Source organism: Leptosomus discolor, unplaced genomic scaffold (assembly GCF_034619465.1).
Source record: "Leptosomus discolor isolate bLepDis1 unplaced genomic scaffold, bLepDis1.hap2 HAP2_SCAFFOLD_29, whole genome shotgun sequence".
Lineage (NCBI taxonomy): Eukaryota > Metazoa > Chordata > Aves > Leptosomiformes > Leptosomidae > Leptosomus > Leptosomus discolor.
In genome coordinates, this window is record NW_028237772.1 from 55,241 (window position 1) to 74,480 (window position 19,240).

A 19,240-nucleotide genomic window follows, 5' to 3' on the forward strand; every position below is an offset into this window, starting at 1 on the left:
TCGGTGGGGGGCACCCTGACAGCGGTTGGATGGCGTTTGGTTGCTTTCTGTGGGGAGGAGGAGGCTGGCAGCTGCCCATCCCTCCTGTCCTCCCAGGACTCCAGGCAAAAAAGCTCCCGGCCTCCCCCCTGTCCTCCCAGGTCTCCAGACAAAAAGGCTCCCGGCCTCCCCAGGTCGGGCTGTGTGTTTTCGGGCAGGGCAGCAGCGATGGCCCTGCTCAGCCTGTCCCAGCTGCTGGACATCACCATCGGGACGCCCGAGATCGGGGCCGTCAACTTGACGGCGCTGTACAGCCTGCTGCAGGCCGTGCTCTGGCACCTGGGCCTGCAGGACCTGCCCGCACAGGAGCAGGGGCACCTCCTGGAGGGGGACCAGCCCGCCAAGGCACGCCCCAAAGAAGGGGGACAGGGCGGAGGTCCTTCCCCTGGGAAGGACCCACTACAGGGGACGGCAAGCAGCCCTGACGTCGCCTCCATGGCTGCCGACGTGGGGCAGATGAAGAAGAAGATCCAAGCGAACGCGAGCGGCATCTCCAAGGTAGAGGCTCTTACCAGTCCCCTGGGTGCTCCCTGACGAGACGCCCCCTCCTCTGGGGTTTGCACGGCTGTTGTGCTTCCCTTAGACCAAGGTCTGGTTTAAGCCCAAGCTCATGGCAGCACGTGGGGCTTCACTATGGGGAAGGGATGGAGTTTTGGGGTGGAAGAGCCGAGGCTGAAATGCTGCTCCTCACGTTGCCATCAGCAAGTTGTGGTGGGTCCAATACAGCCCCCGGAGCCCTTAGCTCTGCTGTCCGGAGAGGCTCAGCACCCCTGGAGATCCGTCCGCACCACCCTCTCCATCCCTCCCTTCCCTACTCCTGCCCTACGGCTGAGTACGGCGTCAGCTCCCCAGGCAGCTGAGAGGCTCCATCAGCACCTCACGGGTCTCATCTCTCACCGCAAATCCCCTTGGCTCACCCGAGGGCTAAACCCAGTACCGGTGGGGACAGGAGAGGGGCCTCATCCTGCACAGCACTGAGCTGCTCGTGGCCATGCTTCGCTTGGGCATCCCCAATGGGAAGAAATAAGCTCAGGTTCAAGGAAAGAGCCACTCTCAGCGCTGCAGGGCCGGATCCTGCTGGGGCTGGGACAGGGAGAAGGCAGCAGGGAGGGTTTCCCTGGATGGCTGAGCAGAGAGCGCTCATCCTGCTCAGGCAGGCCCCTGCTTGATGGCTCCCCGCTTCGTTAGCAGCGGTTGCTGCTGCCCTCCTCGGCCAGGCTGTGGTAGAGAGGGTGGCAGCGACTCTTGGCTCTCTGGATTGGCTTAGTCAATTTTGGATTGGTCCCCTGGCACCCAGACCACCACCCCAGGGATGCAGCCAGGATCCCCTGGCACCCAGACCACCACCCCAGGGATGGAGCCAGGGACCCCCAGCATGCAGACGACCATCCCAGGGATGCAGCCAGGGACCCCCAGCATCCAGACCACCATCCCAGGGACACAGCCAGTACCTCCAGGGACCCAAGGAGGAGGAAATGGGGTTCGATCAAGCCCCCCCCCCCCCCGCCTGGAGCCTAGCCGTCCTGGTACTGAGACTGTCCCTGCTGAAGCCACCCACGGTGCTCTGGAGATACAGATGGATGCCACAAGCCCCAAGGAGGGAGGCAAGGCTTTGCCCAGCGCACAGCTTGCCCTGGCAGGCCATCCAGCAGCGGGCACCTTCTCACTGACAGCCCAGGAGATCCCCCTGGATGCCGATCCCAGGGTCACATCCCCTTCGCAAGAGCTGGTGGTGCCCTGGGGGTCCTCGGGCTCCAGCAGCGCCTCCGAGCGCTACGCAGAGATGGTGGAGGCTCTCTGCCAGATCGGGCACCTCGGCCACCTCTGCACTGCCCTGAAGGAGCAGGGGGCCCAGCTGGAAGACAGAAAGGCAGACCACGCCGAGCTTGAGAAGTTGCATCTGCTCTTCCTGGAGGGAGGTGAGAGCCCTGACAGGGCTGGTAGGGGGATGTTTTTCATGGGGACACCCAAGGTCAGGGGCTCCTCACACCCAGAGCCTGGCCCCGAGGGTGAGACACCCTCGCTGACCCTTGGACCATGTCTTTCTAGACAAGGAGAGCATCACCAGTGTCCTGGCCAACCTCTGGGGCTCGGTGTCCTCCTTGCAGGGCCTGGCCAGCGATCTGCAGGGCCAGAAGGGGAAGGTGAGCCAGTGGCAGACCCTGAGGGGGCTGTAGGGATGACAGGGGGGCTTTGGTCAGGGACGGGGCAGGTGAAGGGCTCGCATGCTGGGACGACAGGAGGGAGCCGTGCCCTAACTCTGCCACTTCTGTGGTTCCCAGATCAGGCAGCTGGAGGATGCCCTTGGGAAGCTGGGGGTAGTTGGAGCCGACCAGCAAGCAGATGACATTGGCCAGATCATCCAGCAACTGGGGTAAAAGAATGGGAGAGGGTTTCCTACCCCATGGGGCTGCAAGGGAGCCCCCCACATCCCAGTTTGGGGGGTGATGGGAGCCCCCCAAGCAGCCTCGTGGAGGCTAAGCCTGCCTGTGTCCCTGCCTCATTGGCCAGGTCCATGCTGCAGGAGATAAAGCAGGAGCTGAAGGATATGGGAGAGCAGCAGGAGATGTCCAAGGCCACGCTGGAGCAGCTGGTGACCAAGACAGCTGACCAGCTGCAGGAGCAGGTGAGGTCCAGGGGGAGCGCTCCCACCGCCTGCCGGCTCAGTGGGGTGGTCCTGGCAAAGGTCCTGGTCACATTCCCTGGCTGGATGGGGCCATCGAGCCTCAGCGTCACCAGGGCTGGTTGGCTGCATCCGTCCCATCTCAGAGCCGATTCCTTCTCCCCTTTCTGCAGCTGGACAAGCTGAGGGTGATGGTGGAGAGTGCGGGGCAGGAGCAGGCAGCGTGCCCCACCTGCAGCACGGACATCAGCACGCAGGTGGGGCAGCTCCTCCAGAGCTACGAGAAGCTCCAGGAGGTGGTGGACTCCTTCATATCGCGGCAGCCGGTGGGCAAGGTGGTGAGGCAGGTGCCGGGGAGGAGCCAGGTAGGGAGATGCCAGCATGGGGGGCTCGGGAGGGGGTTGCCAGGACCTCCCCTGGCTTGTCGTCCTTCCCTGTAATGGGGGGAAGCCCCTCGCTGCCCCCCACGTTGGCTTGTATGAGTCAGCAGCACGGAAGGAAATTAAAACCTTGATGCAAATGTCCTGCTGGCACTGAGAGCCTGGGGCCACTGGCCCAGTAGCCTGGGTCTGTCCCACTGGGCAGCCAGCCCCTCCTTGCATGGCACTGCCTTGTCGTTTTCCTCCCTGAAGCAGGATGAGTCGCTGCTGCAGCACATCGAGGCTGCCCTCGTGAAGGTGCAAGGGGACTACGAGAAGCTCAGATCTGTCACAGGGAACCTCCTGGATGATCATCACCAGAAGCAGACAGATGTCGAGGCAGGTGGCTGAAACCCCCATAGGGTCAGAGCATCCTCTGGGCAGACCCCAGGCTGGGGACCACAAGGGAGTTGTCCCCCTGCCAACCTGCTCGCAGCCCTGTGGATGTTCAAAGTACCTTTCCTGGAGGTTTTTTGGGCGGTGGGTGGCAGAGCAGGGAGTGCTCAGCTACCTTGGAGGCTCTGGCCCTGCTGTGGTGCCATGGGATGCTTTCTGTGTTGGAAGGCTCTATTCCAGTCCCTGGAGAGGCTGAAGAAGGAGAAAGCGGACAAGGAGGACCTGCTGCTGGGAATTGATGTGGTATGGCCCCGAGGGGCTCCGATGCCAGCCAAGGGGGTCCCAGGCAGGGTGACAAACACCCCTTGTCCCCTGGGGGCTCGGTGGCAGAACTGGCCAGGGGGAGGGAGGATTTCCAGACCAGATGCAGGTCCCTTGTCAGGTCCCTTCGTCTCCCTCCAGGTCTCTTCAGCTGGTGGGAGCAGCCTCACAGGGGTGATGGGGTGAGCGGGCCACGTAGCCGCTTCTCCGTCTCCTCCCGACACGAGCTGGCCCTGCCCTTCGTACCTCCAGCCTTTCCTTACCCCTCTCCCGCCTTGCCCTGTTGCTAGAAAGCAGACAAATCCGCCCTGGCCAGCAAAGTCAGTCGCACCCAGTTTGATGCAAGCGTGGAGCGGCTGAATGAGATGAGCCAGGAGATGCTGAGCCGGATGACGTGCCAGGAGCAGGGTTGGCAGCAGGCCCAGAGGCAGCTGAGTGAGGAGATGGACTCGAAGGTGAGGGGTGGCTCGTCCCAGCTGTGTGAAGTTGGCACTTTGGGGGCTTGGCAGCCCAAGGCAGCATCCCTCTGAGGATCCCCCCCTCCTGGCTTTTCCCTGGGGACCATGATGTCCCAGCCCGGGGCAGCCAGCTGAGGGGGTGCGTCCGTCCGCAGCTGGACCGCCTGGAGCTGGGGCCTTTCTGGCAGCAGCTGGAGGAGCACTGGAAGGGGATCCTGGAGCAGCTCAAGGAGAAGCTGAAACTGCCGGAGGCCGACGGTGCGGCTGGGATTAAGAAGGGAGTGCGATGGGGACGGGGACGGCTTTGAGGACAGCACTCGCCCCGTTCCCTCTGGCTATTGCAGCCAGTGCCTGCGTGATAGCCCAGTATCGGCCCAGTGTAGCCAGCGAACCGTGGGGATGCTGGCGAAGCAGCTGTGCCTTCTCCTCCCACCAGGAGCAGGTTCCTGCCTAGGAGGGGGCACCTGCAAGACGGAGCCCTCCTGAATGGAAACCGGGGTGTGGGTGCAAAGGCTTCCTGGAGTAAGGGCAGGGAACAGCAGCTTGTCCCCCCCGGGCAGCGGTGCGATGCGCAGCGCTGCGGAGCGGGGTTGTGACCTGCCCTCCTGGCAAGGCGCAGGGGGGTAATTAGCGCAGACGAAGCAATGAAAGCGAGGTGAGGGCTGGTTCGGATGGCAGGACTGGGCGCCTGCGCCCTTCATCTCGCTTCCTCGCCTGCCCTGAGCAGCCACAGGCCCTTGCCAGGTCTTGGAGGTGCCAGAGGGGCCAAGGCGAGCGTGTCCCAGTCCTTGGGGCAGTTGTGACGAAGCTCGTCCTAAAAAAACGTGGGAATCCTGCATCCCTCAGGCCTGGCAGTTGCTCCCAGGCTGGGAGCACCCCACCCCAGCAAGAGGTACGGGATACCCCCCATTTTGTCTTTCCCAGCACCCCCAGTTCCCATGGAACTGGGATGCTGCGGGTGTCCTTCGGAGTACTTCCCATGACAGTGATGGTTTTTGGGCGCTCCCCTCTGCGGATTCTCCAGTGCCTAATACGAGGTGGAGGTTTCTCCTAGGTGGGAGCCCATGAACAACCACTCTCCTGTGGAAGGATATTTACCAAGTAAGGGACATGTGAACAATCCAGCCTTTCCAGAGAATCCGAGCTGGGACGTACCGGAACTGCTGAAAGTACAAACAACTTCCGGTGCAGGGGGCATGAACATCTTAGAGGTGCAGGAGAAGAGACAGCCGCCATTCATGACGCCGTTGTAATTTCTCGAAGAAGATGGGTGTGAACATTTGTGACCGTGACTTGAACATGACTCGCAAAGTGGCCAATCAGGTTGGACTACGGGCCGTTAGTTGCGATGAAGCCAATCAGTATTTATTGGGTGTGGTCGAGGGTTATAAATGGCACTGGAAACACGGAAATAAAGGTTCACTTGTTAGATCACGTTGATCGTGTCAGTGTCCTCACTCAGCTCCCACACTCTCCCCCATCGTACCCCCTTTATTTTGTAACCAGCTAGCAGGCTGGGACCTTACTGGGATGGTGGGGGATAAACGAGGCTCAAAACCCCACGGTTCCCCCCAGCAAACGCTGTAACTCGCTACAGCGAAGTGACCAGCACCTTGCTGCTGCCTGCAAGCCACCTGCCTGCGTGTGGGCCAGTCTGTGTCCCCCCCAGGAGCTCACCCTGCCCTTTTCTCCTCCCCCAGGGCTCATTTCAGCTGCTTGTCCTGCGACGGGTCCCTCAGCATGCTGGTGCCTGGCCAGTGAGTAGCACCAAGCACGGGTGCACTGCGGGGGGCTGCATGGGTGGGATGGGGAGGAGATGGGTGGTGGCGGTGCCCTGCTGTGCCAGGCATGGGGGGGTGGCTGCCTGGGGGGGTCTGACCCTGCCCAGCCCTTCTGCAGCACTGCCCATCAGCAGGGGGACGGGGACACCTCCTCGGGGGGCAGCAGGCAGGGGGAATGCTGGGGGGTACAAGCCCGTGGGTTTTGGGGCATTGCCCCGAGCTGGGGTGGGTCATTTGTCCCCTGTCACCCACCTGCGGCTCCTGCCCTCCCCAGGCGTGTCGTGGCCCTCCCGTACATGCGGCCGTTGCCCCCCTGCCATGCCGGGCGCCCCCACACCGTCCTTGAGCGGGAGCAAACACAGCAGCACAGGTACAGGTAGGGGACACAGGGACCCATTCCTGGCCCGTGGGGTGCAGGGGCCCCCTGCCCCGGGAAGGGAGAGCTCTTCCTTGGGTGGGGACGGAGGGGTTCATGGAGGCCTGGCCAGGGGAGCAGAGATGTGCTGCGGAGCTGTGCTTGCCCCAGGTCTGTGGGGGTTTACAGCCCGCTCTGCGCTGCCCCCTCTAGCCCAGGTCTCTGTCTCAATGGTGCTGAAGCCGCATGTCACGAGTTGTGTCTGGTCTCAGCCTGACCTCAGGCTCAAGGGGGAGTCAGGTGCCTCCTGTGAAACAGGTCACTGAAATTAGGAGCTGCAGCTGGGACAGCCCAACTCCTGCCTCCTGGTGTCCTGGGCGTGGGGTGCAGGGACCTGCCCTGGCCATGACCTGCTCACTGGGGCTGTGGGGAAAGAGCAGCTCCAGCCCGGTTGTGGGGGGAGCCGGGAGGGACCTCACTGGGGAGCAGCCCCCTGGCCCCCTCCTCGGTGTAGCAGGGTGAAGCAGAGGGTGCCACAGTGCTGGGTGCTGAGCATCCCCGTGCCCCATCCCACAGGGAGCGGGCAGCCGAGTGCAGGTACCCCAGCGTGCCGCGGTCCTGCGGGGGCCGGCACACCGTCCGTGAACAGCTGCGGAGGGGCCCTCGCAACCAGCCCAGCACCCCACGGCCGCTCCAGTGCCCAATCGTGCTGTCCCTCAAGGTAGGGACGACAAAGGTAGGGATAGGGTGGGAGCGACCGAGGCTGGGAGGGTGATGCTGAGCGTCTGGAGGGAATCCGTGCCTCAGGTTCCCCCGGGGAGAGCTAGGTGTGGGAGGGTTGCGTGAGGATGCTGAATTCGGTCCTGTGTTTCAGCCAGTACTCTCTCTTCCCAGTACACTGAGATGGAGCTGTTGGGTCAGGATGGCCGCATCTCCAGGGGCCGGAGGGACGGGCAGCTGCCTGTGCTCGTGGGTAAGGATGGTACGGCCAGGGATCCGCTGGGTGTGAAGGGAACAGCCAGGCGGGCAAGGCACCTATGGGGTGCCAGGTTTTCCCCCACCCCTGTTGCCCCTGGCTACCCCTACCCCAGCTCCCTCTGGTCTCTCCTGCCAGGCTTCCTGAGGGACAAACCCACACTGTCCTCAAGGCAGTGGGACATCCAGGACACTGGCCTCCTGCTCTCACAGCCCCAGAGCGCTGGGTCCTCACTCAGCCAGACGGCTATGGCCCTCTCAGGGCACCGGGGGCGGGGACAGGGCACCCTGCTGTCTCCTGGTGGGTGGGGGTGATCAGGGGACTGCACCTGCGGCTGGGAAGGGTGGGATGAGGGTCTGGGGTAGGATGGGGAGGGGCAGGATGGAGGGGGAGGACTGGAGGATGGGGCAAGCAGTCCCTACGTTGGAGGTGGAGTGAGGTGGGGGGGCCATGGGGGGCTTGTTCCTGGCCGGTGTCTGCTTCAGGGTGGGGGCCAGGACCCCATTTCTCGGTGTCTCTGGCCGGGCAGGTGCCTGCCCCATCCTGGGCTGGCAGAGCTGCCCGCAGCCGGTGCCTGCCCCGTGGGCTGCAGGGGGGCTAACCCCTGCCCCTCGCCCCCGGGCACCACCGCCTCGCTGGAGCACAGGCCAGCCTCGTCCCATAGTCACCTCTCCCAGGCGTCGAAGCTCCTCCGGCCCAAGCTGGATGGATCCAGCGCCCCAGCAGCCCGGTGGGACTGGGAGTCCCTGGCCGAACACCCACCACCCCCACCACCGAGCAGGCGAGCGAGTGTCTCCAGCGAGCGGCAATAAAGGGCGATGGGCAGCCAAGCGCCTGCGTGGCCTGAATGGGGTGGCCCTGAGTTGGGATCTTCCCATCATCAAGGAAGGGTCAGCAGCATCCCTGGTCCTGCGGCCACGTGTCAGCGGAGGAGCTGAAACCACCCCCTGTCCAACCCCCTCCCAGGGTCTGTGCTGGCCCCGTGTTGCCGTACTCCCCCTGACACCCCCTGGCCTCTACAAGCCCCGACGGCCCCTGCCAGGGGAGCTGGTGGCCCCAAAGAGAGTCTGGGGGAGCAGGAGGTTGATGCTGCTGCTGAAGGAGGTGTGACATGGGGACCTCAGTGGGAAGGGTGGCGGCAGGACACGGCTTAATGCCAGAAGCAAATCCCACTCCAAGCCCGCAAGTTTGCTGTCGCCTATCCCAAGGGATGAGCATCACTGAGCTCGTTTCCTTAACTCCAGGTGGAGAAATCCTCTTTGTCACCTCCTTGTCCCTCTTCCAATGCTGCCATTGGTGGGAAAATGGAGGCACCGACTGACCCCACTGCCGCCCAGTTCAGGGGCAGCTGATGCTTCCCACCTCCAGAGCAAAGTACCATAACCCCTTCTCTGCCCCCAACCTTGAGGGGACACATCCCTTCCTTCCCTTTATGCCACCCCCACGGCTTGGGGCTGCTTTTCCCCAGCCCCTTTCTGCCACCCATTCTATGAGAGAAAGCCCCACTGCATGCTGAGACCTAGCACGAGTTGTCACCTGTCACAAGTGAAGAGGTACCAGGCAAGAAACCCCCTGGAAGCAGTGCGGGGATGTGTGGCCATGCACGTGGGGACAGCCCTGGCTCCCCCAGGCAGGCATGCAAGGACACATGGCCGGGGGCAGGGATGGGACAAAGCTGGTGGGACTTCTTGGGTGAGCAGGAGGGTGAGAATCCCTGAGGGGAACCCCAGAGCAGACCCGTGCTGGCAGCGGGACAGGTGAGCTCCCATCAGCCTGCGGAGCTGCTGCACCCCAAAAATGCAATCCCAGCCAGGCTGGCATTGAAGGGGTTCGTGGTGAGCCAGGGATGTTCCTGCCTCGCTGCACACAGGCTTTAGGAGAACTCATTTCTGAGCTCACCTCGGAGCAGTGGTAAGCCAGCTTTTGGGTTGGTTTGGTTTTTTAAATAAAATTGATTGTATAAATTTGGCAGTACCTAAAAAGATAGTTGTTGCAAAAAAAAAGAAACCAAAAAACTTCAAGTGGCTGTGTTTTGAAAAAAACAAGCAGCACCACAGCCACACGATTGAGGCTGGACACGATGCTGGAGGGGGGACACAGCTCTGAGCTTCTGGGGTGGCGTTCGCCAGATTAATTTAGAAACCCCAAAACCAAACAACAAGAATTGCCATGTAATTATTGCCTTGAATAAGGAGTGCCGTGCCCATCCTTGATACGTCCGTGTAATACGTGGATATTGATAAGTAGTAAAGTTGGTACGTGGAAAGTAGAGTTGTGCCGAGAAGGAAAAAGATAAGGAAGGGTTCAGGTTTGAAAACCAAAAGATGGGGGGAGGAAAGAGTAAACCTTATGAAAAATCCCCTTTAGGATGTGTTCTGACGCATTGGAAAGATAGAGCAGGACAAGGGGGCACAGAAAATAAGAGAAAGTTAATCAAGTATTGCAATCAATGGTGGCCGCTTTATAAGCTGGGAGATGGGGAAAAGGGCCTAAGGAAGGCGGCACGTTAGACTACAACACGCTCTTACAGTTACTGTTGTTTCTGAGGAGAGAAGGGAAATGGGATGAAGTAACATATGCTGATATGTTCTTTGTTCTCCAGGACAATCCTGAGTGGCAAAGGGACTGCGGATTAGTACCCCCACGAGACCCCATGGTCCTCGCATTCAAACAGAAAACAAAAAGAAACTAAAAAGATGCTGTTTGGCTTGTCGCATTGGCCAAAGGTGTACAGAGAAAAGTCAAACTAACCCTGGGTCAGAACAAGATCTCAGTGAACTCTTTAGGCCCCCTCAGCAGCCACAAGGGCGAGATGAGGACTTAGAAAGGGTCCGTACCCCTCCACATCCTCCCTCCTCCCCACCAGATAGCCCGATACCTTCCCGAACCCGGGGAAGGCAAACAACCGAAAGTTTTCCCAGCTCCTCTCTGGGACGCAGTTGGACCGGATGGAGAAACAGGAAGAGTCAAAATATCATTCTCTTGGAACGATCTGAAGCAATGGAAAGATGCTGCCCGAAAATATCGCAGTGACCCAGTAGGCGTTACTCAAAATCTCAAGTTTATAGTAAAACAGTACAGCCCTGATTGGAATGACATGTAACTGTCCAAATGCCTAATTCAGGGCCCAAATCTGCACTTTTGTGGCCCAAACCATCCTTTTTAGGGCCCAAAGCCTCCTTTTTAGGATGCAAATCCTCAGTTCAGGGCCCAAACCCTCCTTTTTAGGGGCCAAGTAGTCCTTTTCTTAGGTCCAAATCCCCAATTCCTGCTCCAAACCCTTCTTTCTAGGGTCCAAACGCTCCTTTTTAGGGTCCAAATCCCCTTTTCAGTGCCCAAACCCTACCGTTTTTAGGGTCCAAATCCCCATTTCAGGGGACAAATGCTTCTTTTTAGGGCCCAAACCCTCATCTTTAGGGTCCAACTCCCCATTTCAGTGCCCAAACCCTATTTTTTTAGAAACCAAATCCTTCTTTTTAGGGTCCAAATCCACACTTCAGGGTCTAAACCCTCATTTTAGGGCCCAAACCCTCTTTTTTAGGGTGCAAATCCCAATTTCAGTGCCCACACTCTCCTTTTCAGGGCCCAAACCCTCCTTTAAACCTGACATGATGGACCTTAAAACGGAGGGTTTGGGACCGCAAACTCAGGCTTTGAGCCCTGAAAGAGGGCTTTGGACCCTCCCAGGGAGGATTAGCACGCTCACGATGCAGCTTGGACCCTCAAATGCCTGTCTGGAATCTAAAAGGGAGGCTTTGGAGCCTGAAAGTGACAGATTGCAAAGCCAAACACTCCCCTTGGGCCCTAGAAATGAGGCTTTCGAGCCTGAAATGTGGCTTCAGATTAACAAACCCAAACTGGAAAGTAAGAATGAGGCTGTGGTCACCATTGTGTGCTTTGGGCTCTAGATAGGAGGCTTTGGAGCTTCCAAAGGAGACTTTGGGGCTTCAAAATGACGCTGAGGGCCCTGTAAATGAGTCCTTGCACCTCGAAAGCGTTAACCTCCAAAGTTAGAGATGAGGCTTTGGAGCCTGACACTGAGGCTTTGGAGCCTGACACTGAGGCTTTGGAGACTGAAAACGCAGCTGTGGCTACCAAGCAAAGGCTGTGAGTGTGAAAGAAAGGCTGGGAGCCTAAAAACGAGGATTTGGGCCCTACAAATGGGGCTTTTCAACCTAAAACGGGATCTTTGGTGCTGAAAAGGAGAATTTGGACAAGGAGGAACTGAGGCTTTGAGTCCTAAGTGGGGAGTTTGCAAATTGAAAGGAGGGTCTGGAGCCTAAAAATGAGGCTGTCCCCTCTAGAATCTGAGCTATGGACCCTAAAATGAAGGGTTTCTGACCACAAAGTGAGGCTTTGCACCCTACAAGACGGCTATGGTCCTTCCCGATTAGGGTTTGGACACTCACGATGCAGCTTGGACCCTCAAATGCCTGCCTGGAGCCTAAAAATGAGGCTTTTGGAGCCTGAAAGTGACAGATTGCAAAGCAAAACTCACCCTTTGTACCCTAGAAATGAGGCTTTCGAGCCTGGAATGAGGCTTCAGATTGAAAAACGAAGAAGCTGGAAAGAAAGAATGAGGCCAAAGTCACCACGGTGTGCTTTGGGCTCTAGAAATGAGGCTTTGGAACTTCCAAATGAGAATTTGGGGCGTCAAAATGATGCTCAGGGTCCTTTGAATGAGTCTTTGCAGCTTTAAAAGCATCAAATTTTGAAGCTAGAAACGAGGTTTTGAACCTAACCCTAAGGGTTGGAGACTAAAAACGCAGCTGTGGATACCAAACAGAGGCTGAGAGTGTGAAAGACAGGCCTGGAGCCTAAAAATGAGGCTTTTGGCCCTACAGCTGGAGCTTTCCAGCCTAAAACCAAGACTTTGGTGCTGAAAAAGAAGCATTTGGAGATGGAGGAAACAAGGCTTAGAGCCCTAAGTGGGGAGTTGCCCCTTCAAAGGAGGGTCTGGAGCATGAAAATGAAGCTTGCATGCCTAGAAGCTGAGCTATGGACCCTAAACCGAAGCTTTGGAGCCTGAAAGTGAGACTTGGCCAAGTAAAGCTGACCTTTGCAGCCTAAAGATCAGGCTTTGGGCCCTGTGAACGTGGGCCTTTCCAAAGATAAACCTGACAGGATGGACCTTAAAACGGAGGGCTTGGGACCGCAAACTCAGGCTTTGAGCCCTGAAAGAGGGCTTTGGACCCTCCCAGGGAGGATTAGCACGCTCACGATGCAGCTTGGACCCTCAAATGCCTGTCTGGAATCTAAAAGGGAGGCTTTGGAGCCTGAAAGTGACAGATTGCAAAGCCAAACACTCCCCTTGGGCCCTAGAAATGAGGCTTTTGAGCCTGAAATGTGGCTTCAGATTAACAAACCCAAACTGGAAAGTAAGAATGAGGCTGTGGTCACCATTGTGTGCTTTGGGCTCTAGATAGGAGGCTTTGGACCTTCCAAAGGAGACTTTGGGGCTTCAAAATGACGCTGAGGGCCCTGCAAATGTGTCCTTGCACCTCGAAAGCGTTAACCTCCAAAGTTAGAGATGAGGCTTTGGAGCCTGACACTGAGGCTTTGGAGACTGAAAACGCAGCTGTGGATACCAAGCTGTAACGGGTCTGCGTGGCAAGGTTTTGGTAGCGGGGGGGTTACAGGGGTGGCTTCTGTATGAAGCCGCTAGAAGTCTCCCCTATGTCAGTGTAGCCAATGCGAGCCAGCTTTCAGACGGACCCGCCGCTGGCCAAGGCCGAGCCCATCCGCGACACCGTTTTTCGCCTCTGTGATAACGTGTTTAAGAGAGTGAAAAAGTTGTTGCGCAGCAGTAATTGCAGCGAGTGAGAGGAGTGAGAATGTGGGAGAGAAACATCCTGGAGACACCCAGGTCAGTGAAGAAGGAGGGGCAGGAGATGCTGCAGGCGCCGGAGCAGCGATCCCCCTGCGGCCTGTGGTGAAGACCACGGTGAGGCAGGCTGTCCCCCTGCAGCCCATGGGCGGTGGAGCAGATGACTGCCTACACCCTGTGGAGGGCCCTCACGCTGGAGTAGGTGGATCCCTGAAGGAAGCTGTGACTCCGTGGGAAGCCTGCACCGGAGCAGGCTCCTGGCAGGACCTGTGGCCCGTGGGGAGAGAGAAGGCCACGCTGGAGCAGGTTTGCTGCTGGTGACCACGTGAGGGGAGCTCACGCTGGAGCAGTTGGTTCCTGAAGGTCTGCACCCAATGGAAGAAACCCACGCTGGAGCAGTTCACGGAGAACCAAACTCGTGGGAAGACTCACGTTGGAGAAGTCACGGAGGGCTTTCTCCCGTGAGGGGGACCCCACATTGGAGCAGGGGAAACGTGTGAGGAGTCCTCCCCCGGAGGAGGAAGAGGCAGCAGAAAACAACAGGGTGATGAACTGACCCCAACTCCCATTCCCTGTTTTCCCCCCTGTGCGGCTGGGGCGGAGGAGGGAGGAAAATCAGGATCTAAGTTAAGCCCGGGAAAGAAGGGAGGGGTGTGGGGAAGGTGTTTTAAGATTTGGTTTTATTTCTCATTACTCCTCTCTGAGTTAATTGGTAATAAATCACATTTCCTTTCAGTTGAGTCTGTTTTGCACGTGACGGTAAATGCTGAGTGATCTCCCTGTCCTTATCTCAACCCCACAAGCCTGTTGTTATTTTTTTTTCTCTCCTCTCTCTCCTCTCTCCTGTCCATTGACAGGGCAGGGAGTGATAAGAGTGGCTTTGGTGGACACCTGGCATTTGGGCCAGGGTCATCCCACCAGAGGAGGAGTCTCACAGAGTAGTTTAAGTACAGTTTAACTCACGCCTCTTCATTACAGTTCTCAGAGCTAATTGTGCCATTCAGAACTTTCCTGGAACTCATGACTGTATGCTGATTCTGCTCCCTGGCCAGTGAGGGATTGTTGGGGGGTAGAGTAAGCGGGTACAGGTCAACATAAATGTGTGTTCAAACAGCTTAAGCCAAAATCTGCTTTGATCGTTCCTTTGTTTCCACCAATGCTCAATGGTTTGTGTTGCTCCCATTATTGCCTCTTCGAGTTTTCCCTAGTCGGGGCTTATTCTGGTTAAGTGATCTAAGAATTGCCTTCAATTTGCTAGCCCCAGCTACGTCTCATCTCTTCAGTGTCTCAGCTTCTGAAGCGCATCTCTTTCTCTCATTGCTCTTAGTATTTTCCTTTTCTGACCATCGCCCTGGCCTGAATGAGAAATACAAGAAAGCACCAACCTGTGAAGGTAAGAGTCCTGGGAAAAGATGTGACAATTTCCTGGGACTTCAGCCTGTCTGAGTCTAACTTTCCCTGCTTGCCTGGGCAACATTTATACGGTTGAGACTGATTTCAGAACACCAAAGCGTCTGATTCTCATCTTTCCCTGAACACGCGTTTTCAGGAACAAGCCGACTTTAACAAAGGACTTGTGTTTGAGTGGCCATGCCTGTAACCTGTTAGGCACCGTATCTGACTCTTTGTCCATGGTGTTAAAAATTGGGAATAGGTCGTTTTTATTTCCAGCGGTGGTGGGTTGATGTCTGGCGTGCCCCTGTGGCAGTGAGGTGGCAGGGTGCGGTGCATGCCCAGGACCCCATCAGTCATGTCCCTGCTGGAAGCGTTCTAGACTAATCGCGCTCCTAAATCGGAATGGTTGAGATGCTATCAAACCAAGAATGGAGTTTTGGCTTTCCTCTTAACGTGGACTGCCACGTGCCCCCAAGGGAATTGTGAGCAGAGCCATGTCACGGCTGCCCAGCTGGGGCACAGCGCTGAACGCAGCTCGGATGGAGCGCTGTGTGTAGTTCCTTCCGGCTGACTCGTTCCGGGCACAGCCCAAAAGACGAGGGGCTCAGTCCCGCACCCCTGCTGTGCTCGGTGTCCACTGGTGGGCACACCAGTGGGAGCAGCAGGCTTCAAAATCCACCCTACCTCGGGCCTCCCCAGCTGGGCCTCAGTGTTCTGGGTGGGCGGGGAAAGCCTGCTGGGCGGGCAGGCAAAGGCTCGGTGATGTCACAGCGCTAGGCGTGACACCGGCCTGGGGTTGACACCTCGGCAACCCTTGCAAACTCAGACGTGTGGGGCAGCCACTCGGTTCAGGGGGTCGCTGCCCGCACTCTGCTCAGCCAGCTCCTACGTGGCTGCTCTTTTCTGAGGGAGAGAGCAGGATCATGGCTGGCCTGGTTCCCTGCCCGACCAGGGCTCTCGCCGTGGTTTTCCTGCTCCTGGGTGGCGTTGGCCTTCCCTTCCTGCCAGGCTGGGTCAGGGTCAGGACGAGTGTGCTTAAGGAAGACCTGCAGCAAGTGCCCAGTGAAGCAGAGAGCTGGACGGCCGAATGGCCCAGCAGCATGGGCCTTCGGAGCCCCCAGCACTGGGTCAGGTTCGGGATGGGTGGGAGTCCTGAAGGCCTGAAGCAGCCGCCCTCGTTGGTGCAGTCAGCTTCCACCCTGCCTTACCTTTGGGGCCAGCTCTGGGACTGCCTTGCCCACGCAGAAACCAGCAGGATCTTTTTCAACACCTGGCAAGCCGTGCAGCTGCTCTGCATGATTTGGACCTTGCTTGGCCTGTGGAGAAAAGTGACCGGACCCCAGAGCCAGGTGAGCCGTGGAGATCAGTCCCACAGGAAGGGACTGGGCTTGTGAGGAGCAGGGAACACCAGCAGCCTTGATCAAGAAGGCTTGCAATGGAAAAACAAAACGCAGTGCGTGTAAGAAAGCCTCAGCAGGCCCCGAGAGGTCCTCCACCTCTTCTCCAAGGACATGCCAAGCCTCAGGGCTGAAACCCTGCAGGAGCCCCCAGCACGACACGGGGCTTGCTGCAGGTTTCCTCAGCCCAACGAAGCAGTCCTGCAAGGCTGCGGTTCTTTCAGAGGAAGCCAAGCCCAGCAGAGCAATTCTTGGTCCCCAAAGCTTCATTGTGCCCCTGCTCCTGTCATTTCCAGGAAAGCGGACAGCCAGTTTCACCTTCTGAGGAGACAGCCTGCTGCGGGAAGGGCGTCTTTGACCCTGGCGACATAGACTGCTGTCTGAGGGCAAACACCGCCTTGCTGGTCAGGTCCCTGAGGCGTTACCGCCGCCTGAAAAAGCTCCAGCACCAACAGTCTCAGAAGAAGGTAAACCAGAAATATAAGAGAGGAGAGCGTTCTCGATCTTCCCTTGCAACTGCAGCCAGAGCAGGCGTCCGACATGGTGGCCACAGGAAAGGCAGCGGTGCAAGCCAGCGCCGCTGTCCATGCGTGGTGGGATGGGAGGCAGGAGAGAAGAGGCATCCGTAGCTGTGAGGTGCCCCATGGGTGCCCTGGTCCCAGGAAGAGGGGCCCACAGCCTGGCAGGGTGCCCGTGCTCCCTTGAAGTGCCTGGTGCATGCCCATGTCCCGGGGAGGCATGTGGTGGTCGCTCCCCGTGTCCCTGTAAGGTGGCAGTGGCCCGTGCTTGCCCACGACCCACTGGGTTCCTTAGGCCTTAGGACCTGCAAGGCTGGTGCTAGGGCAAGCCTCGCAGCAGAAGGAGGGGCTGGTGTTAGGAATGGGGTGCATAACAATTCCAGCTGCAGTAGTTTCATTCAGCTAACAGCGAATTCTCTTTAGGGTGACAGCCAGCTGGTGCATCAGGACGTGCTTCAGCCCACCGAAGCCTCCTGGGGTGAGGGCACCTCTGCTGACTGACCTCTGCTGCTGACCCGAGGCCATCATCGACTCCATCTGTGGCGTTGTTTACTGCCTAGCTGTCAGCAAAGCTTGTCAAGAAGGAGAGTTGCAAGATCTCTCTTTCTGAATAAAATAAACTGTTTAATAGTTTAAAATAAAATAGTTCTAAAAGAAACTGATAGGAGACAAGACTGCGAATTTGACTGCAGACTGCGCTGTGCCCTGTGTAATCGCTTGCCCTGGCAGTGCTCTGTTGTCCTGGTGTGTCTGGGATAAAATCACAGGCCAGCCACGCTAGGCAGGCTCCAGTCAGCCGGGGCAGCTGACCTGAGTTAGATACGGCTGTAGCCCATGCCATAATGTCATGGTCATGTTCAAGGGGGTAGGTTGGCTGAGGACAGGAGAGGGGGCTCCTGCTGAGGTTCCTTCTGCGGTTCCTTCTCCTGCTGCTCCTCCGGTTTCTCCCGAGGACTGCTCTCTGGTCGATTGTGACCACTGGATATTCATCTGGCTGAGTACGTCTCTGTTGCTATTGGTAGGGTTTTCTTTCAATCTGTTGCGCTTCTACCCACGGGTCTGCTCTCCTTTTTCCCAATTCTGCTCCCTGGCCAGTGAGGGTTTGTTGGGGGGGTAGAGCAAGCGGGTACAGGCTCAACATAGATGGGTGTTCAAACAGCTTAAGCCAAATTCTGCTTTGATGGTTCCTGTAATTCCACCAATGCCCAATGGTTTGTGTTGCTCCCATTATTGCCTCATCGACTTTCCCCTGGTCGGGGATGATTCTGGTTAAGTGATCTAAGAATTGCCTTGAATTTGCTAGCCCCAGCTACGTCTCATCTCTTCAGTGTGTCAGCTTCTGAAGCGCATCTCTTTCTCTCATTGCTCTTAGTGTTTTCCTTTGCCGATCATCGCCCTGGCCTGAATGAGAAATACAAGTGTAACGGGTCTGCGTGGCAAGGTTTTGGTAGCGGGGGGGTTACAGGGGTGGCTTCTGTATGAAGCCGCTAGAAGTCTCCCCTATGTCAGATATAGCCAATGCCAGCCGGCTTTAAGACGGACCCGCCGCTGGCCAAGGCCGAGCCCATCAGCGACACCGTTTTTTGCCTCTGTGATAACGTGTTTAAGAGAGTGAAAAAGTTGTTGCACAGCAGTAATTGCAGCGAGTGAGAGGAGTGAGAATATGGGAGAGAAACATCCTGGAGACACCCAGGTCATTGAAGAAGGAGGGGCAGGAGATGCTGCAGGCGCCGGAGCAGCGATCCCCCTGCGGCCTGTGGTGAAGACCACGGTGAGGCAGGCTGTCCCCCTGCAGCCCGTGGGCGGTGGAGCAGATGACTGCCTACACCCCGTGGAGGGCCACCACACCGGAGTAGGTGGATACCTGAAGGAAGCTGTGACTCCGTGGGAAGCCTGCACTGGAGCAGGCTCCTGGCAGGACCTGTGGCCCGTGGGGAGAGAGAAGGCCACGCTGGAGCAGGTTTGCTGCTGGTGACCCCGTGAGGGGGGCTCACGCTGGAGCAGTCTGTTCCTGAAGGACTGCACCCCATGGAGGAAACCCACGCTGGAGCAGTTCACGGAGAACCAAACCCGTGGGAAGACTCACGTTGGAGAAGTCACGGAGGGCTTTCTCCCATGAGGGGGACCCCACATTGGAGCAGGGGAAACATGTGACGAGTCCTCCCCCTGAGGAGGAAAAGGCGGCAGAAAACAACAGGGTGATGAACTGACCCCAAACCCCATTCCCTGTTTTCCCCCTGTGCTGCTGGGGGGGAGGAGGTAGGAAAATCGGGATCAAAGTTAAGCCTGGGAAAGAAGGGAGGGGTGCAGGGAAGGTGTTTTAAGATTTGGTTTTATTTCTCGTTACTCCTCTCTGAGTTAATTGGTAATAAATCACATTTCCTTTCAGTTGAGTGTGTTTTCCCGTGATGGTAAATGCTGAGTGATCTCCCTGTCCTTATCTCAACCCCACAAGCCTGTTGTTATTTTTTTTCTCTCCTCTCTCCTGTCCAGTTAAGGAGGGGGAGTGATAGAGCGGCTTGGGTGGGCACTTGGCATTTTGGCCAGGGTCAACCCACCACAACAATAAAGCACCAACCTGTGAAGGTAAGAGTCCTGGGAAAAGATGTGACAATTTCCTGGGACTTCAGCCTGTCTGGATCTAACTTTCCCGGCTCGCCTGGGCGTGTATTTATACGGTTGAGACTGATTTCAGAACACCAAAGCGTCTGATTCTCATCTTTCCCTGAACACGCGTTTTCAGGAACAAGCCGACTTTAACAAAGGAGTTGTGTTTGAGTGGCCATGCCTGTAAC

General features: G+C 57.6%; 1 protein-coding gene across 1 annotated transcript; it reads left to right on the top strand.

The window, feature by feature from the left end:
* The first annotated feature begins 207 nt into the window (after nt 1-207).
* LOC147412830 (glutamine-rich protein 2-like) lies at nt 208-8,120 on the top strand. Its single transcript, XM_086480939.1, has 17 exons — nt 208-562; nt 896-972; nt 1,307-1,958; nt 2,089-2,183; nt 2,322-2,413; nt 2,551-2,665; nt 2,836-3,027; nt 3,295-3,420; nt 3,646-3,720; nt 4,029-4,193; nt 4,352-4,497; nt 5,897-5,953; nt 6,252-6,353; nt 6,909-7,053; nt 7,227-7,305; nt 7,447-7,612; nt 7,838-8,120. The coding sequence occupies exons 1-17, from the start codon at nt 208-210 to the stop codon at nt 8,118-8,120; spliced, it is 2,922 nt and encodes a 973-aa protein (XP_086337065.1).
* Nucleotides 8,121-19,240: the final 11,120 nt, after the last annotated feature.